Raw genomic sequence first — 16,202 nt, 5'->3', positions numbered from 1 at the left:
GATTCAATCTTCTATAATATATAAGGATTTAAATCAAAGTCTCAAACAGGACAACCATTATTATAACCAACTATTATTATAAACCAACTCATTTTATTTATATTATAAACCAACTCAAAAGTCTCTTCTTCTACTTTTCAAAACTAATAAATGACAATAATGAGAATTGCAAAACTGAGTTTTAAATTTTCCATTACATAAACTTAGAATAAAGAAAATCTACATTAAAATCCATAGGCATGGAAATAACTTTAAAAGACAAGGTAATATACCACTTTTCCCCCATTGTATCCAATTAAAGCACTTCTATAAAAGAAATTTCACAATACTCAAGACCAATCTCTATAATACCTAAACTGCAAAATAGATCAATGACAAAATTATTAAAATAATTAAAGCAAAAAGTTAGCTGACTTGTATAAAGTAGCTAAAAATTTAAATAATAAATAATATATATATGTTTTAAGTAATGACAGCAAAAAAGCTACTAACCAATGAATTTGGTACCTTTAGTTCTTTATTGGGATGACTCTCTGGGAGAGAAGGATGGATACTGAATTAATTATGATGATGTAAAAAATGGAAGACATCAATAAAAACTTATTAAACAACTATTTCCACCAGCATTTTTGGCACCTAGAAAATTTTAAAGAGTATGTTTTAGTGACTGTAACTCAACTTCACTTACATTTGCAATTAGAATTTTGCAGAAAGCATCAAGATTAAAAATTGTTACTCTATATGTCATTATGTAACTCATTCCAGAAAGTATAAATTTAATCACATCCTCACAACCCACTCTGTCCTTAATCCCCGGTACTGAATCCAATGAAGTCTTATATTCCTTGACAATCTGTGCCGTTTTTTTTTTTTTTTTTTTTTTTTTTTTTTAATACTGTACATAAAACTCCCCTGTATAAAATTCTTTCTTGTCTATCCCATGACAATATATTACGTGGGTTCTATTCCTGGCTGTTACCCTCACTGAATCATTTCTGTCTCCCTACATACTTTATTTTCTTCTTTCCATCCTATTAAATATGGACATTCCTTGAAATTAAAAATTTGAGAGCTGTGACTATGTCCTTTTTAGTGTCTTTTGGTACTTTTTTCTACAGTCTCACTCCTTTAGAGATTTCATCCACTTCCACTAATCCTGCTGAAAAAAAAAAAGGCATATCTACATTTCTAATACTGTCCTTTCTCCCAAGCTCCACCCTCACATCTCTGGTTCCTGCAGATCTTTGTCAGCTATATGTTACACAATCATCTGAAGGGATCTAGAGGCTTTCTTTTCCGATTTCTCAGTTTCTGTTTATGCCTCACATTCAGTCATCTAAGTTAAAAACCTGGAAGTCATCTTGGACGCTTTCTTCTGCCTACTAACTTAAGTCAGTCACTGAACCCACTTCTATTCTTCCTCCCAAATCTTTCTCATTCCATCCCTTTCCCCACTCTTTGCTACCATTCTAGTTCAATTGTTATTTTATTGCCAGTATAGGAAAAAAAAAAAAAAACCAAATTTATCTCTCTACCTCCATTCTGTCTCTCAACTCTTCAATCCATCTGACAGATCAACCATATGAATTTTCCTAAAGCACTGCTTTGCTTTTTTAAATTTTCTGCTCAAAGACCTAGTTCTACATCTTGGCTTAATATTCAAGATATTTTACAATCTCCATACTATTTTTTTAATCCAATCCATTATTCCTCAAAGGAAACCTCCACTTTATTTAAATCAATCTAATCGTCCCTTGACTGCCTCATTTATGCTGTCCATATGCAACTTACTCCATTTCAAACTTGGTCTAACTATATCTCCCCCATTCTTTAAAGCTTAATCTAGATACTTATTTCCTTAAGTTTTCCCAAGCCATCCCAGCCATAGATGTAGCCTATATTACATTATCATTTGATAAGCATACACTACTTTGTGACAGCCTTTTTATTGTTTATTCAATAACTGACTTTTCACATAGTTATATGTTGCCTTCCAATTAGATCATAAACTTTATGAAGGCAAGGACTAAGTCTTCTAAGGTATATCCCCCCCAGACTTAAATGTCCCAAGAACACCAGTACATTCAATACTGGACAGATGTCCAATAAATGTAAGTCTAAGGCAAAAAATAGAAAACATCCACTGACAGATCTTGGGGTCATTGATACAGGTGGGATGGTTTGTTTATTTGTTTTTTGGAAAGGGGTTTGGAGTATTTAAATTAAACATTAATGGAAATTAGATATACTAAAATCTTGTTTCCCAAGTTGAGACAAGGCAAAAGTAGATAGAAAATAAACCAACTATTTCCCTTCTATAATTCAACCCCTACACTACTTCAAATTACTGAAACATTAATTTATTTGTGGGAAAGTTCTGATTTAGATATTAGTGGGATCTATTAATAGGAATAGTATTTGGTAGGGTTCTTGATACTAGACTTTCCCTCCCTCGCCAACCCTCCTCCCAAAAAACTCACAAATTGCTCCTGAGATTTGACTAGTCCAGTCACTGATGTAGCTTCTCAGTCACTTAAGGCCTTGCAGATATTATGGGCTAGTTCCCCCATCTTCTCTTACCCTCAAAGTCAGGGCAGTTGTTCCCAGAGGACCATAGGTTAGGGTATTAAAAGGGCTGACAGATGTACCACTTCCAAGCCAGTCAATACTTCTGATCCCTGTCATATTTCAATCAATCTTTCCCAAACTTTCACATATTGCATTAGTAGACAGTGAAAAAGTCAGAAACTGTAAAATGTTCATCGGTAAAATGGGAACAATAATATTTGGCTTGTCTGAAGACATGACAGGAGTTTATGCTCCATTGAGTTGTAAACTCCTTAAAATGAAAGATCTTTGAGGGCAGCGATTATTTTTAGCTTTTTCAAAAATTTCCCAATGTCTAATCACACAATGAGTACCTCACAAAAGCTTGAATCCTCCTTTTTTTTAAACAGATCCATTCACAAAAATGAACTGTATTTACCCGAACAAGTGCTATATTTTTGCTATATGTCTTTTCCATTATTTTGTTAAATAAACTTTTTTGGTTTGTTACTGTATAGGATGCTCTATTAGGCGTCTCATTTGACTGCAATTCCTGGAGCAGCACAATGGCCCACAAAAGCATGTGTGTTAACATTGAAGCCATCTAGTAGTATTCTACTTTCAGACCATCTACAGCTTTTGTGTGAATGCTTTAATATTAGTTATGTACTATAATTATTTTCTAGCTGTGATCAATACATCAATAGTGGCAGCCTGTTTTGTACAGTGCTTCACTTCCTCACAACATTGTAAAAGGGTTTCTATTCTTTTTACAGATAAGGAAACCGACATTTTTTGAGATTAAGTGACTTGTCTGTAGGGTCAAGGCTATAACAGTTATAATACTCTCCAAGCTAATATCATATATACTATAATACCATGCCAGCTAAGTAACGCTGATACTTGGACCTGAGTTTCAGAGAAGTTGCTGATGTGTTTCTATAAAGGAAATTGCTCATCAAAACAACTTCTGTATACCAATGAAATCACATTTCTTATTTAAAAGGGAAAAAAAAAGATTCTGCTAACCAAAGAAACATTCCCACTGTCATTGGTTGTTTCTTAAATACTCAAATCATATCATACCCAAAAGATATGCATATTTTAATGAAAAATAACAAGGCAAAAAAATCTGTAGGTGTAAGTCAGAGACACCTTCACTTGGTCTCTAAGGACCAAAGTAGCTCACTATAAATCATTCTCTTGGGAGCCTAAAGTCAGCATGAGGTTACTACAATGTTTTGTGTAGCAGTTAATATACTGCAGGAGGCTTTTATTGTTTGCTAATTAATAATAATGCCTCTAGGGCAATTTTCCCTTCCCTTGAGACTTATTAAGAAAGCAAGCAATAATTAGAATAAGGATTATAGTTTCTTTTACTATCCTCCAAACCTCTGTAGGTCATAATTGAGTTAGACCAGGGTTAAATTTGCCACTAGTAAATACAAGCAGGACAAAGGTTTTAGAGGAAGTTATTTTCCAAGGATGCTACTCTCGGATAAACATACCTGCATTCCACCCCTCTAAAGACCTTATGATTTTGTTCAATTATGGTAAAAGCAAACCAGTCTCATGATAGATGCCCTGTAAGTAAGACCTGGGTTCAAGTCCTGCCTCCAACACATATAGCAATCATAGGTTAATTATTTTTTTCTCTCAACATCTCAAGGAACTCTATGAGTTTTCTTTCATCACCAGGAGGGAGTTTCCACATAGATCAATACTGATGAAATTAGGATTCCAAACAAAAAGAAAAAAGATTTTATATATATAATGCATTGTGTAGCTGCCTGTATACACACACATAGATATACACATACATTCATAAGGCATATATGAATATAGGTGTACATACATGTATATATAAACATGTATGTGTGTACATGTGATATCTACATGTGTGTGCACGCATCTCCGAGGTCCCTTTGCCGCTTATCTTTTTCTCCAATTCCTCTTTTTTTTTGCTTGCTTCACACTTTTCAGGACATAGAAAATTCTGCATTTTGAATGTTCAACATATATGTGATTATTGGATTGTAACAGTATCTCAAGTCAAGCCCACCAAGGAAGATTTTTCCCTCACAACTCCACCCCATCTTAGAAGGCAGGGGAAAAGCTTAAATCCAATAGTCCATTCTGGAAGTCGCATTTTTTTACACACATTGATGCTACCTTTATTTTTGGAAATTAGCGAATAAATTAGCAAAAAGCGATTGTGATACTCGTTCCTTGAATTCCAGAGGACACCAAAACCTTTGTGCTGAAATGGCAAGCAACAGGACATGGGTGACCAGCCCCCTATCACTCCAAAGACTCTGCTGCCTCTCAAAATAGCATTGTGGTTTGCATTACTCCTGGAGGCAGTAGGAACCTCCCCATTTACAAAAGGGGGACGGAGGAAGAAGAGAGGATGGTTTTCCTGCCACCAAGAAAATTAGATCTGTTCAACTTTAAAAGAACTAGAACGGGATCCAAGTAAAAGGGGCTACCCAAACTGAAAATAACAGGACTCTAGTCCAAACTACCATTCCACCCCCTCAGGAGGTTTGAGGGTCACCTGATTTGAAACACGCATGCATAACCTAACCAGAAATCTCTCACCCACATGACTTAATGAAGGAAAGCCATAAGGTTAAGAATGAAGATCCTCAGTCTTCCTACAGAAGCCATTAACTGTTGCTTCTCTGGGTTCTCAAGAAGTAAAAGGAACCGGTAACTTATTTGGGAACATCCCTCAGAGGTGAGGTTCATAGAACCACAACATCCAGTCCTATCCAGACCAGAGCATAAGCTCCCATCTTCTGGCAGCTACATATGAAGGCCGGATCGCCTCCACTCCGAAAAGACTGAGGTGATAGGAAAGTGCCTATTCCTCCCGATCGGAGGTTCTACGGCTCAGCAACAAAAGAGCATAATCACACTTATTCCTTCCTCCCAGTGGTAACTGAATCCAAAAGGGTCAGGGGAAGAAAAAGGAGATGCTTCTTTCAATAGCTGTCACAGCAGGACAATCGGAGGGGCATGCCAGAATTTGCTCCCAGGACCCTCCATCCCCATTCCGGGACTAAGGAGAAAATGAGAGAAAAATCAGCCCCTATAGCCCAACTTCCCAAAGACATAGCAGATGCAACTCCCCGCTCACATTGTCCTCCAGGCCTGACAACCCGCGTCCCCCTTTCCCTGCGCTCCGGGGATGGCAGAGCTTTCTTTACCTTGTCAGCGAAGCTGCGGGGCAGCTGCAGGTCCGGGCTGGGGGTGAGCTCACCGCCCACTACATCCTCGCTGCTGGGGCCCGCCAGAGGGTGCGGCATGTCCTGCAGGGACTTGGGCCCGGAGGAGGGCAGGGATTTGGGGGTGCCGACGCCTCCGGCCGACATGGCTGAGTGCGGCTGGCCCTGGAAAAGCTGCCGCCGTTGCCTGCTCTCTTCCTTGCAGCTCCAGCACCCGCCGCCACAAGCACCACCCCACCTCAACCACCGCTGCGCCGCCTCCTCCTCCTCTCCTCTCCTCTCCCCCGCCCCCGTCTTGGCGGAGAGCTGCAGGGGAGGGGGCTCTCCCGCTTGGGCTAAGAGGCCGCGGCTGGTGTGGGAGGAGCCCGCGGCTCCCCGCCCTCCTTCCCTTTCTCTCGCGTGTCTGGACTCTGCAGAGCCGCGGTCCAGCTGCTGCTGCAACTTCAGCTGTCGGTGGGGCTGCTGCTGCTGCTGCTGCTGCAACTTCAGCTGTCGGGGGGCTGCTGCAGCTTCAGCTGTTGGGGCTGCTACTGCTTGCTAGCTGGGGCTGGTGGGGCTTCACGCGCTGCTCCTCGCTCAAGCACCAGCTCCTCCCCCTCATCCCTCTCCTTTTCCTCCCTCGCCTTAGGCTTTAATAATGCAAAGCCCTCAGCACCTGCCTCTCGTCTCTCCCTAGCGCTTCCCAGAGCCAACCCTTAGACTGGAGGAGGAGCATAAACTCGGCCTCGGTCTTCTCCTCCCCCTCCGCTCCTTTTCCCACTTGGAGCAGTGCAAAAAGGAAGACGCTTAAAGGAGTGGGGGGGGGGGGGGGGAGAGAGAGGAAGGGGGGAAGGAGGGAAGGGTCTACGTGGGTGAGAGAGAGGACGGAACGGACTTACTGCTGCGGCTTCCCCGGGGCGGGATTCGAGAGCAGAGCTCCACCTCCTCTTGCTTACGAGCTCCTAAGCAGGAAGTGCTCCCAGCTCCAAAGGGTGCTGCTCCTCCCCGCTTTGAAATTGGCAGGCTCTCTAGGGAGTGGTGGAAATGTGGAGACTAAGGGACAGCCCCAAAACAAACCGTTTTAATGGGAATTACCTTCTATAACTCCAGTAAGATAGCTCTGGTGTTTAACGGTGATTCAGTGGGTGGAATGGGGAGTTCGTTTTCCTGAACACACCCTCATCCACATTCTCTGAAAAGAATTTCAGTTCTCTTTAGGGAATGTAGACTGGGAGTGTTCTGCCCCTAATCTAACGGAAAGAGAGCCAGACTAAGTATTAGGAAAATTAGATTCATGTCCTGACACGGCATCCACTAACTATTGAATTCAACCTGTCTCTATTTCGGTTCTTCCTCTGTCAATTGAGTTAATAATACCTGCCTTACCTAATTAAGGACCACCTTTTACTTGGTGGCAGTAACTGGAATTGCATTGAAGGTGCCCAGCCTCAAATAAACTTCTGAAGGATTAATATTACAAATCCAAACTCGTAAAGAGACAACAAGCAAATTAATCCAACTGCATACCATACTGTTGAAAGGATCATATAAGACATGTCAAAATCCTTTGAAAAAACTTGACACATGCCTATCCATGCAAACCCATACATCTGTGAGTTCATCAAAGTTGGAAATCAGATTACAAAACCTTGTCCATGACTGAATCAATAAACCCTAGGCTAAATGACTTGCCCAGGATCTTAGAGCTAAAACGTATAAAGTCAGGATTTGAAACCAGGTATCCATCTCCAAAGCCCGCATTCTATGCATTATACCACATTGCCTTTATCTTACCACATTGCCTTTATCTTTATTAACATTGCTATAAGGTATAAATGGGTGAATGAATGAGCTTTTAGAAGTGCCCAAGCATTGTTTTAAGCCCCCTGACAATACAAAACTGAGACAGTCCCTGACCTCATGTATCTTTCCTTCTGGCAATGGAAGATAATTCATAAAAGGGAGTGATGACCAGAAAAGAATCCCTTTTGTAAGGATGGTGAAAAGGATGTGATTTTTTAAAGCAGTGGTGGCAGCAAACAGAGAGATACAAGGCAGCTGGCTTTTTGCCAGGATTGGTCTTTGGGTTCATCTGCATTTCTCTAGAAGTAAGAAGTTTAGCTGAAATCAGAAGAAATTGGAGTCCCACCAAGGCCATGACACTCAAAACCAAGAAAAGCTATCTTCTCTTGAGTCTACTGAGGTCTTGAGTTATTCCCTGGTGCTATGAGTACAAGGTCCAGAATTCCCCGAGTTTTGCCTCTTCATCTTGTAAGTAGAGTAAATAATCTAAAACTAAATTCTAGAATTCCTATTTTGAAGTAGTTTCTGTACTTTTCAGGGGGAATTATGGGAATTAGGAGAATCACAGCTGCTTGGTAAATGAATTGTGCATTGTGTTCTAGTTATTCTGTCCTGTTTATTTGTTTATTGGTTCTCTGCTGAGCTCAAACAGCTAGCAGTATCTGAGCATGTTTGTCTCCATCTCTGAAGAGCCAGTTCTATTATGCTAGTCACATGACTGTTCACTGAATGTTCAAGAATAAGTTGAGATTTGTCTGGCAAATAGGGCTCAGAGATCATTTTTAGTTAGGTAAATATACAAAATAGTATCATTTGGCACAATCCTGCAGAGAGCAATTAAAATGAAATTAAAGGTCACACTGACTGTCCCTAAGAGCCATATGGATCATAATGCTTATTTAGTACTGCAACTGAGTCAGGCTAAACTGTCAGGTTGGGCTTGGACTCCCCAGATGTAATCACTCAGCTGAACAAAATTGAATGAGAAACAATCAATACCACCTGGTGGTTAAACAAGACTTGTGAAATATAAGTAATGAATTGGCAGCATCAATATATAGTAGGAAGACCAGTGGATTAGTAATCCAGGTTTTGCTACTTGTATGACTTTGGGCAGGTCATGCTCAATTTCTTCTCTTGTAAAATGAAAAGGTTGAACTAGATGACCTGATATGTCATTCTAACTTTACTCTTCTGATCTGTCTGTAGTGTGCCACTATCTGGAACTCTGGTACTTTGGATAAATGCTTCTCAACATTATTGGCAATAGAAAGAACAATAAGTATTTCCAAATTCTGTGTAATCTTTGGAGTCTGAAACTAAATGATGGTTCTTTGTTTTTCCCTTTTATTCTGTAATCCTGTGCTTAAATGACATAAAATTACAGAGATTATAATTTATTAAAAAAGAAAAAACTGGGAATCAGAAGACTTGAAGTTGTCTTAATTTCATCACTTAAGAGTTTCATGTGTAAAATGAAGACTTGCAATATCTACTGTTCTATTTGGAAATTTTTTTATAAAACTTAAAACATTACATAAATAGAAAGTTATTATAATTGTTATACAAAGCAAGAGACAGTATACTTGTTATAATATCAAACAACAGAAATGATGTTGAACAAGGTAATTTGATACTTGTACATTCTAAACTAATCCAGAATTCTTCAAGAATGCCTATTTTTAACCACTTTAGTAGTTTAAAGAATAGAAGTGCAACAGATTGGACCTCAAAGGTGAAAAGCAGATCCTAAAAAAATATGACCTCATCATGGTCCCTCCCAAATGAGAGGCATATTCTCATCAGACCCTACAAATTGTGTTCTTTCATTGGCATCATAGTCAACAGCATCCTCAAAACAGCCTCTAAAATGACAGCAGGGAGCATAATCTTGCCCAACCCCTGCGTTGCTGTAAGTTATGAAGCTTGATTTTTTTGAGATATCTTTGTTTCTTAACCTCACTTTGAACTTTCTAACATTTAAAGTAGTGGGAACACAAACTGTATCAGTTTCTTCCATTCCTAAATCGCCATTTTGAGATCATTAAGCATTATAATTGGTGGAAGGATAAAGAAGGTAAAGTGAGAAAGAGCTCAATCTGTGATATATAAATATAGTTAAACTGGTTAATATTCATTCTAGGCTTCTGTTCTTTATATATTGGGATTATCATGCATTTATGAGAATGGTCAAGTAGATGTACTTGACCAGAAATTAGAAAGGATACTCATTAGACAGCCATTTCTTCTGGATTTCCAATGTGGGATAATACTATCTCTTCGCCATTTTCACTTCTAGGATCCTGAGTATTCTGTACAAAGTCAAAATTGCAATAACTGGCTTCACACATTCTAACTACCCCTCCTTAGAACCTTTCTGCTACTTAATAATCCTTTTATTCTTCTTGGTTGATCTGAATTGCTTTACCTCCTTACTTTTACTTGTACTCTAGAGTCTTACTACATAGATACATAAATTCACATCTATATATATGTGTGTCTCTATATATAATATGCATATTATATACACACATATATGTAAAATAGACAAAGAGCGAGAAAAAAAGTTAATAATAAATCTTATAACCTACAAATCTACTTCAATTCAGCTGCTCACAGGAATGGTCATACTATTGATTTTGCCATCCTACATAGGTGTTCTACTTCCAAAGGCAAGGACTCAGACATTCCTTTTTTTCCAGTCATAATCTTCTATCATTCATCTCTGTTCCTTCCTATTTCTATGCTCAGTGTCACCTCCAATCCCTATAAACTTCAATACTTTCCCAGATCATCACCTGGGCTTGAGCTACTTTTCCCTCTCTTTTCTGAATACCTTGCTCTTTTCTTCATGATTTATTAACCCTAGATTACTCTCACCATCCAAATCCTTCAATTTTATTCACATGCTGGTAAATGGAATTGGAGGAACAAATGAAAATATATGATTAGATCTACTTTAAATTTAAGTTCTCTGTTTTCAACTGGGCCCTCACCATAGGAATGAGGTAGTATAGTGGAGAAAGCACTGAGTCTGGATTCAGGAAGACCTGACCTCAAATTTTGTACCATTTACTAATTTGTGATTCTGGGCAATTGCCTACCTCCATTTCCTCAACCATAAAATAAGGATTAAAATAGCATTTATCTCATAGGATTGTTATGAGGATCAAATGCATCTTTACTATATAGTAGGCACTTAATAAATGCTTGGACCTTTTCCCTTGCTCTTCTATTCCAAAACTTAAGAAAGTTTAGCAATTCCTTCATTGACACTCTCAAGTGATATCTCACATTATATATTAAACTTCTAAGTTGCATGTGTTCCCAGATAAGATATTTACATCCATATAGGTTGTCTATCTGACCAAGGCCTCTGACTAAGGATTCTGTCAATCTTGAGGCTGATATGGAAAATTATGTCAAAATTTGGTTGCCCAGAAAAATTCATCAGTATTGTACATCAGTTTCATGATGGCATGCTTGCCTAGGTTCTGAAAAAAAAAAAAAAAAAAAAAAAAGGACAATGTACTTTCCCAGTCAACTATGGAATGAAACAAGGCTTGTTCCCATGCTTTAAAGCATGTTTTCAGCCTTGTTGTTAAGCTCCTTCAATGAGAATAAAGATGGCAATAAGGTCAGCTACCACACTGATGATAAATTCTTCCATTTGAAAAAGCTACAAGCCAAAGAATAAAGGGGAATGTTGGTGCATGATTTTTTTGTTTACAGATGATTATGAACTTAATGCCGCCTCCAAAGCTGAGATGCCACAAAGAATAGATCGACTTTCTGCTACTTGTGCTAATTTTGGTCTAACAATTAACACCAAGAAAATACAGGCACTCCCATTAGCCAAGACCGTATCATCCATATGTGTAACCATGAGTTACAGTGAGTAGAAAAGTTTTGAATACTGTGGATAAATTCACTTACCTCGCAGTATATATTCCAGGGAGGTCCACATTGATGAGTTGATACTCACATAATTATCACTATGTCAGTGTTTTGGAGGCTCTGAAGGAAAGTGTGGGAGAGGAGAAATATTAGACTGATTACCACCTGAAGGTCTATGGATCTGATGTGCTGACCTCATTGTTGTATGCCTGTTAAACCTGAACAATGTACCAGCATCATGACAAAAAACCGAATTGCTTTCATTTGAATTATCTTAGGGAGATTCTGATGCTCACCTGGCAAAATAAGGTACCAAATAAAGGGGTCCTTTCTTAAACCAAATTGCCAAACTCTGCTGTGGAGAGTACAACTCTGTTGGGCTGACCACGTTGTTCAAATGCCAAATATACACTTGCCAAAAAGACTGTGTGGGGCTCACACAGATCAAGTGTTCACATGGTGTTCAGAAAATATGATAAAAGGACACTCTCAAGATCTTTCTTAAGAACTTTGGAATTGATTGCATGACATAGGAGACATAGTGCCTTCATCAAAGAAAATGTTGTGTTCTATGAGCAAAACAAAATTGAAATAGCTCAAAAGAAATGTGAGATGTGCAGAATTAAAGAATCCACTCCAATTGTTCAAATGAACTATTTGTGCCTGACCTGTAGAAGAGAATTCTGATCAGCCATAGTTGAACACCTTGTAACTTGAGTCTAACATAGGGATGTCATTTTGGTCCTCTTCAAGAACAAAGAACACCAACTAACTGAATGCAACTTGTGGGAGGTATTGAGAAATACAATTTGATGTCGAGATGGCCCATGAGAAGAGGAAAAACAGCTTAATAGCTGGGGTTTGGAAATGGAGATTGAGAAAAAGATAAGCAAACTCTTTTAGATCGCTGCCAGTCTGGATGCCCTTTCCTCTAGTCTCTTAGAGAGAATCAGATTAGAATTCTATCTATCTCCTTCTAAATATCACTAGTCTAGTCAGTCCAAGTTTAGGAACATAAGTTCAAAATAAAAAAGCTACTTCCCTTATTACTCTTGTTACCCCAAACTTATGTGCATAGACTTATCTCCTTTCTACTAAATACTATTTACATCACAAATAGTGAATATTAAGTAAGCCCATTTATCCAGGCAAACAAAAAATAGAAGTCAGAGAAGTAATACAAAGTAAAGTCTTCTGGAAAATCCAAGAATGGATGAAATCTTTCAGTGGGAACAAGAAGAATCTCAGCTCCTTTAACAAAGATGACTCAATCTAACCGAAGGAGGAATTCCCCCAAATCTGAAGGGCAACAAACTGGAAATTAGGAGCAGGTTGAAGAGCTGAATTCTCCAATCTTTCAAAATCTCTGTCTGTTTCTCTACATATCTGTAGTTGGCCCCAAAGAGAGTCTGGCACCATGGATATTACTCAAAGGAGAATGTTTCTCTTCTCCCATTCATAATTCTTGCAACAATTTCACCCCTCACAAAGGTATCCAGGGTCACATCTCCAAAAGCATATTCTCTTTCTCATAAGCAGCAGAAGGCAAAAGATCCCAATCTTATATTAAAATTCAGGTTACTCTACTGAGAAAATTAAGACCACTCATAGTAAGCTCTCTTTTTCTCTCTCATCTATTCATCTCATATTCTCTAACAGCATGTACACTATCTTCACCTTTACTCTAGTCTCTGATGAATAGCTCAATCTTCTCTTTACAAGGTTGTCCTCTTCAATGCACCTTTAATCCCATCCCCAGCAGATTGCCCCCAATTATTATCATCCCTTACTCATCTTTGATCTCTCTCTATCCACTGGCTCCTTTCTTGCTGCCTACAAATACACCTAAATTCCCATTCAGCCTTAAAAAAAATTTTTTTTTACTAGATCTTAGTATCTCTGCTACCCATCTCTTAACTCTATTTGCCTTCTCAACTATCCTCAGAAAGCTGTCTGTACTTCCTACCTCCACTTCCTCTTCTTTCTGTCTCTTTCTAAATCCTCTATAAACCATCTTAAAATCAATTATCTGGAATTCTTCGCTCCAAATTTACCAATGATTTCTCAATGACCAAATCTAACAACTTTTTCTCATTTCTCATCCTTTTTGACCTTTCTGCAATATTTAATACTGTTGACTACCCTTTCTTCCTGAATATTTTCATTTCTGGATTTTCATGACATGATTTTCTTGGATCTTCTCTTAACCTATCTTCTCAGTTTCCTTTGCTGGTTCTCTATCCATATCGTACTTCTTTAATATTGCTACTACAGAGTTGTTTTCTAACACTCCCTCTTTTTTTTACTTCTCAATATTCTTTTACTAGGTGATCTCATTAGCTCTCATAAATTCAATTATCATTTCTAGAGAGAGATGATTCCCACTTTGTATATTTAGCTCTCATCCTTCTGAGCTCTAATCTCCCAATACCAACTCCCATTTAGAACTAGATATTACAAAGGCATTCCAAACACAATATTGTTCCAAAGAGAACTTATTATTTTGCCCAAAAATACCCTTTTTGGGGGAATTTTTCTATTACTGTTGAAGATACCACTACCCATTCAGTCACCCAGGTTTGCCTTAATATTTATCTTCTACTTCTCATTCTCAGTAACCTCACATATCTAATCATTTGCCAGATTTTGTCATTCCTATCTCTACATCTCTTGAATATGTCCCATTCTGTCCACTCTGACAGCCAACACCTAGGCTTTCATCCTCTCTCACTTGACCTATTCTAATAGTCTCCCTGCCTAGTCTCCAATCTATCCTATACATAGCCTCTAAAATGATTTTTCTAAAGAGCAGGTCTAACCACATCAGCCTACCTACTTAAAATGCTATAGTGGTTCCCTATAGCCTCTAATCAATTCTTCAGTTTAGCATTTAATATTCTTCACTACTTAGACCCTTCCTATCTTTTCAGTCATCTTACAATTTATGATTCAGCCATACCAGCCAATACTCCATTTCTAATTTCTGCCTTTGCACTAGCTCCCCCATACTTAGCATCCTCTTCCCAATTATTTTTGCCTCTTGAAAATTCCTGGTTTCCTTCAAGACTCAGCTCAAAGCTCATCTTCTTTAGATCTTCCTTAGTCCCTCCTGCTGCTGACTACTGCTCTTCTTTCTAAAGTTACTTTGTATCTGTTGTATGTGTATTGTATGTATGTGTGTATAAACATATATATCCATACATATATGTACATATATAACACATATACACACACATACATAGAATCCCAAATTCAAATGTAATCTCCTTGAGGGCAGTAACTTCCCTTTGTCTTTGTATTCCAGACTTTTAGTATAGTATCTCAACATGTTCAAAACTGAAATCTTTACCTTTTATCCCAAACCTTCCCCTTCTTCTAACTTCCCCATAACTGTCAAGTTATCCTTGCTTTCTCCCAGATTCACAACTTAGGTGTCATCCTCATCTTCGATCTCCCATTCCCCCACCCTCAACCAAATTTGTTAATAAGGTCTGTTGATTTCATCTTCACAATATTTCTCCAATATTCTCCCTTCTCTTCTCTGACACCTCTCTAGTACAGGCTGTCATCACCTCCTGCCTTGTTTGCTGCTGGTAGGTCTGCTTGCCTTAACTTTGTTCCCACTGCAATATATTCTCCATTCAGTCACTAAAATAATTTTCTTAAAGAACAGGTCTGTCTGCCCCACACCCATTCCTCAATAAACTCAATAAAACAGCTTCTCTATTGTCTCTAGGATCAAATACAAAATACTCTTTGGCTTTCACAGACATTCATTATCTAGCCCCTTCCTACCTTTTCAATCTTTTTTACATCTTATTCTCTACCATGTCCTGTTGGATCCAGTGATACTGCTCTCCTGGCTTTTCCACAAACAAGACACTTCATCTCTCATGTCTGAGCATTTTCTCTGGCTGTTCTCCTTAGATCTTGATCCCTGCCTCTTGACTTCCTTAGATCCCTTTAAGTCCCCAATAGCACCTCAATCTTCAGGAAACCTTTCCCAACGTCTCCCTAGTGCCTACCTTCTTTTAATAATATCCCATTTACTGTGCAATTAGCTTGTTTTTACATATTTGCTTGTTGTAGCCAATACCCCCCTTTTTATTGTAAACTCCCCGAGGACAGGAATATCTTTTACCTGTCTTTGTATCCTTGGAGCTTAGTAGAGTGCCTGGTACATAGGAAGTACTTAATAAATGTTTATTAATTGACTGCTTGGAACATAGATGTCACTTAGCAAACACTGGTTTGCCTGACTGATTTAAGGTCATAAACAAAATTCAGAAGTCAATGCTCAGTGAAAAATTTAAGAAGCTGAAACTTCCTTCTTGGCAGAGTTCAGAGATGTCGATCTTCTGGAATTGGTACAAAGCCCAGTGGGGTGAAATTTCTTTTTTTTTTTTTTTTAATGCTTTTATCCAAGGATTGGTTACAGCCCCTAAAGGGAGCATTGTTTGTTTCTTTGGCATGTGTAACCAGTACTGTGCTCATTTATTCTCTGATTATTGTTGTGTTTTACACTTTATCCTTAACAATAATGCCATTAAATGAACATAGAACTTTACTGAGAAGCCCAGTGAGCTGAATGCTTTTCTTATTATCCTTGTGATAATAAAGATCTTGAAAGGGAAGACATAGTTAAAATGTTTTTGTTGTTGTATTAATAAACCTGATTATATAACATTCACTCTTATTTATTCACAGTTGCCTGATTCTATCCTGGTCTACCACCCATGATTTAAA

At 38.3% G+C, this 16,202-nt stretch overlaps 1 protein-coding gene across 3 annotated transcripts in view; it reads right to left on the bottom strand.

Moving 5' to 3' along the window:
• Positions 1-6,593, bottom strand: part of SNX30 (sorting nexin family member 30) — a 184,878-nt gene extending 178,285 nt beyond the window's left edge. The window contains exon 1 of one of the 3 annotated variants that reach the window (XR_004230322.1): positions 5,760-6,592. Coding sequence is in view for 2 of the 3 variants with exons in the window: in XM_031943034.1 (XP_031798894.1) it covers positions 5,760-5,924 (165 nt within the window). In the remaining variant the exon portion in view is untranslated. Of the gene's footprint in view, positions 1-5,759 lie in introns of all 3 variants that reach the window. The other 2 variants (XM_031943034.1, XM_012542727.3) reach the window with 2 other exon arrangements.
• Positions 6,594-16,202: the final 9,609 nt, after the last annotated feature.

This window comes from Sarcophilus harrisii, chromosome 1 (genome assembly GCF_902635505.1).
Source record: "Sarcophilus harrisii chromosome 1, mSarHar1.11, whole genome shotgun sequence".
In the NCBI taxonomy this organism is placed as follows: Eukaryota; Metazoa; Chordata; class Mammalia; order Dasyuromorphia; family Dasyuridae; genus Sarcophilus; species Sarcophilus harrisii.
This window is presented reverse-complemented; position numbering and strand designations above follow the sequence as displayed.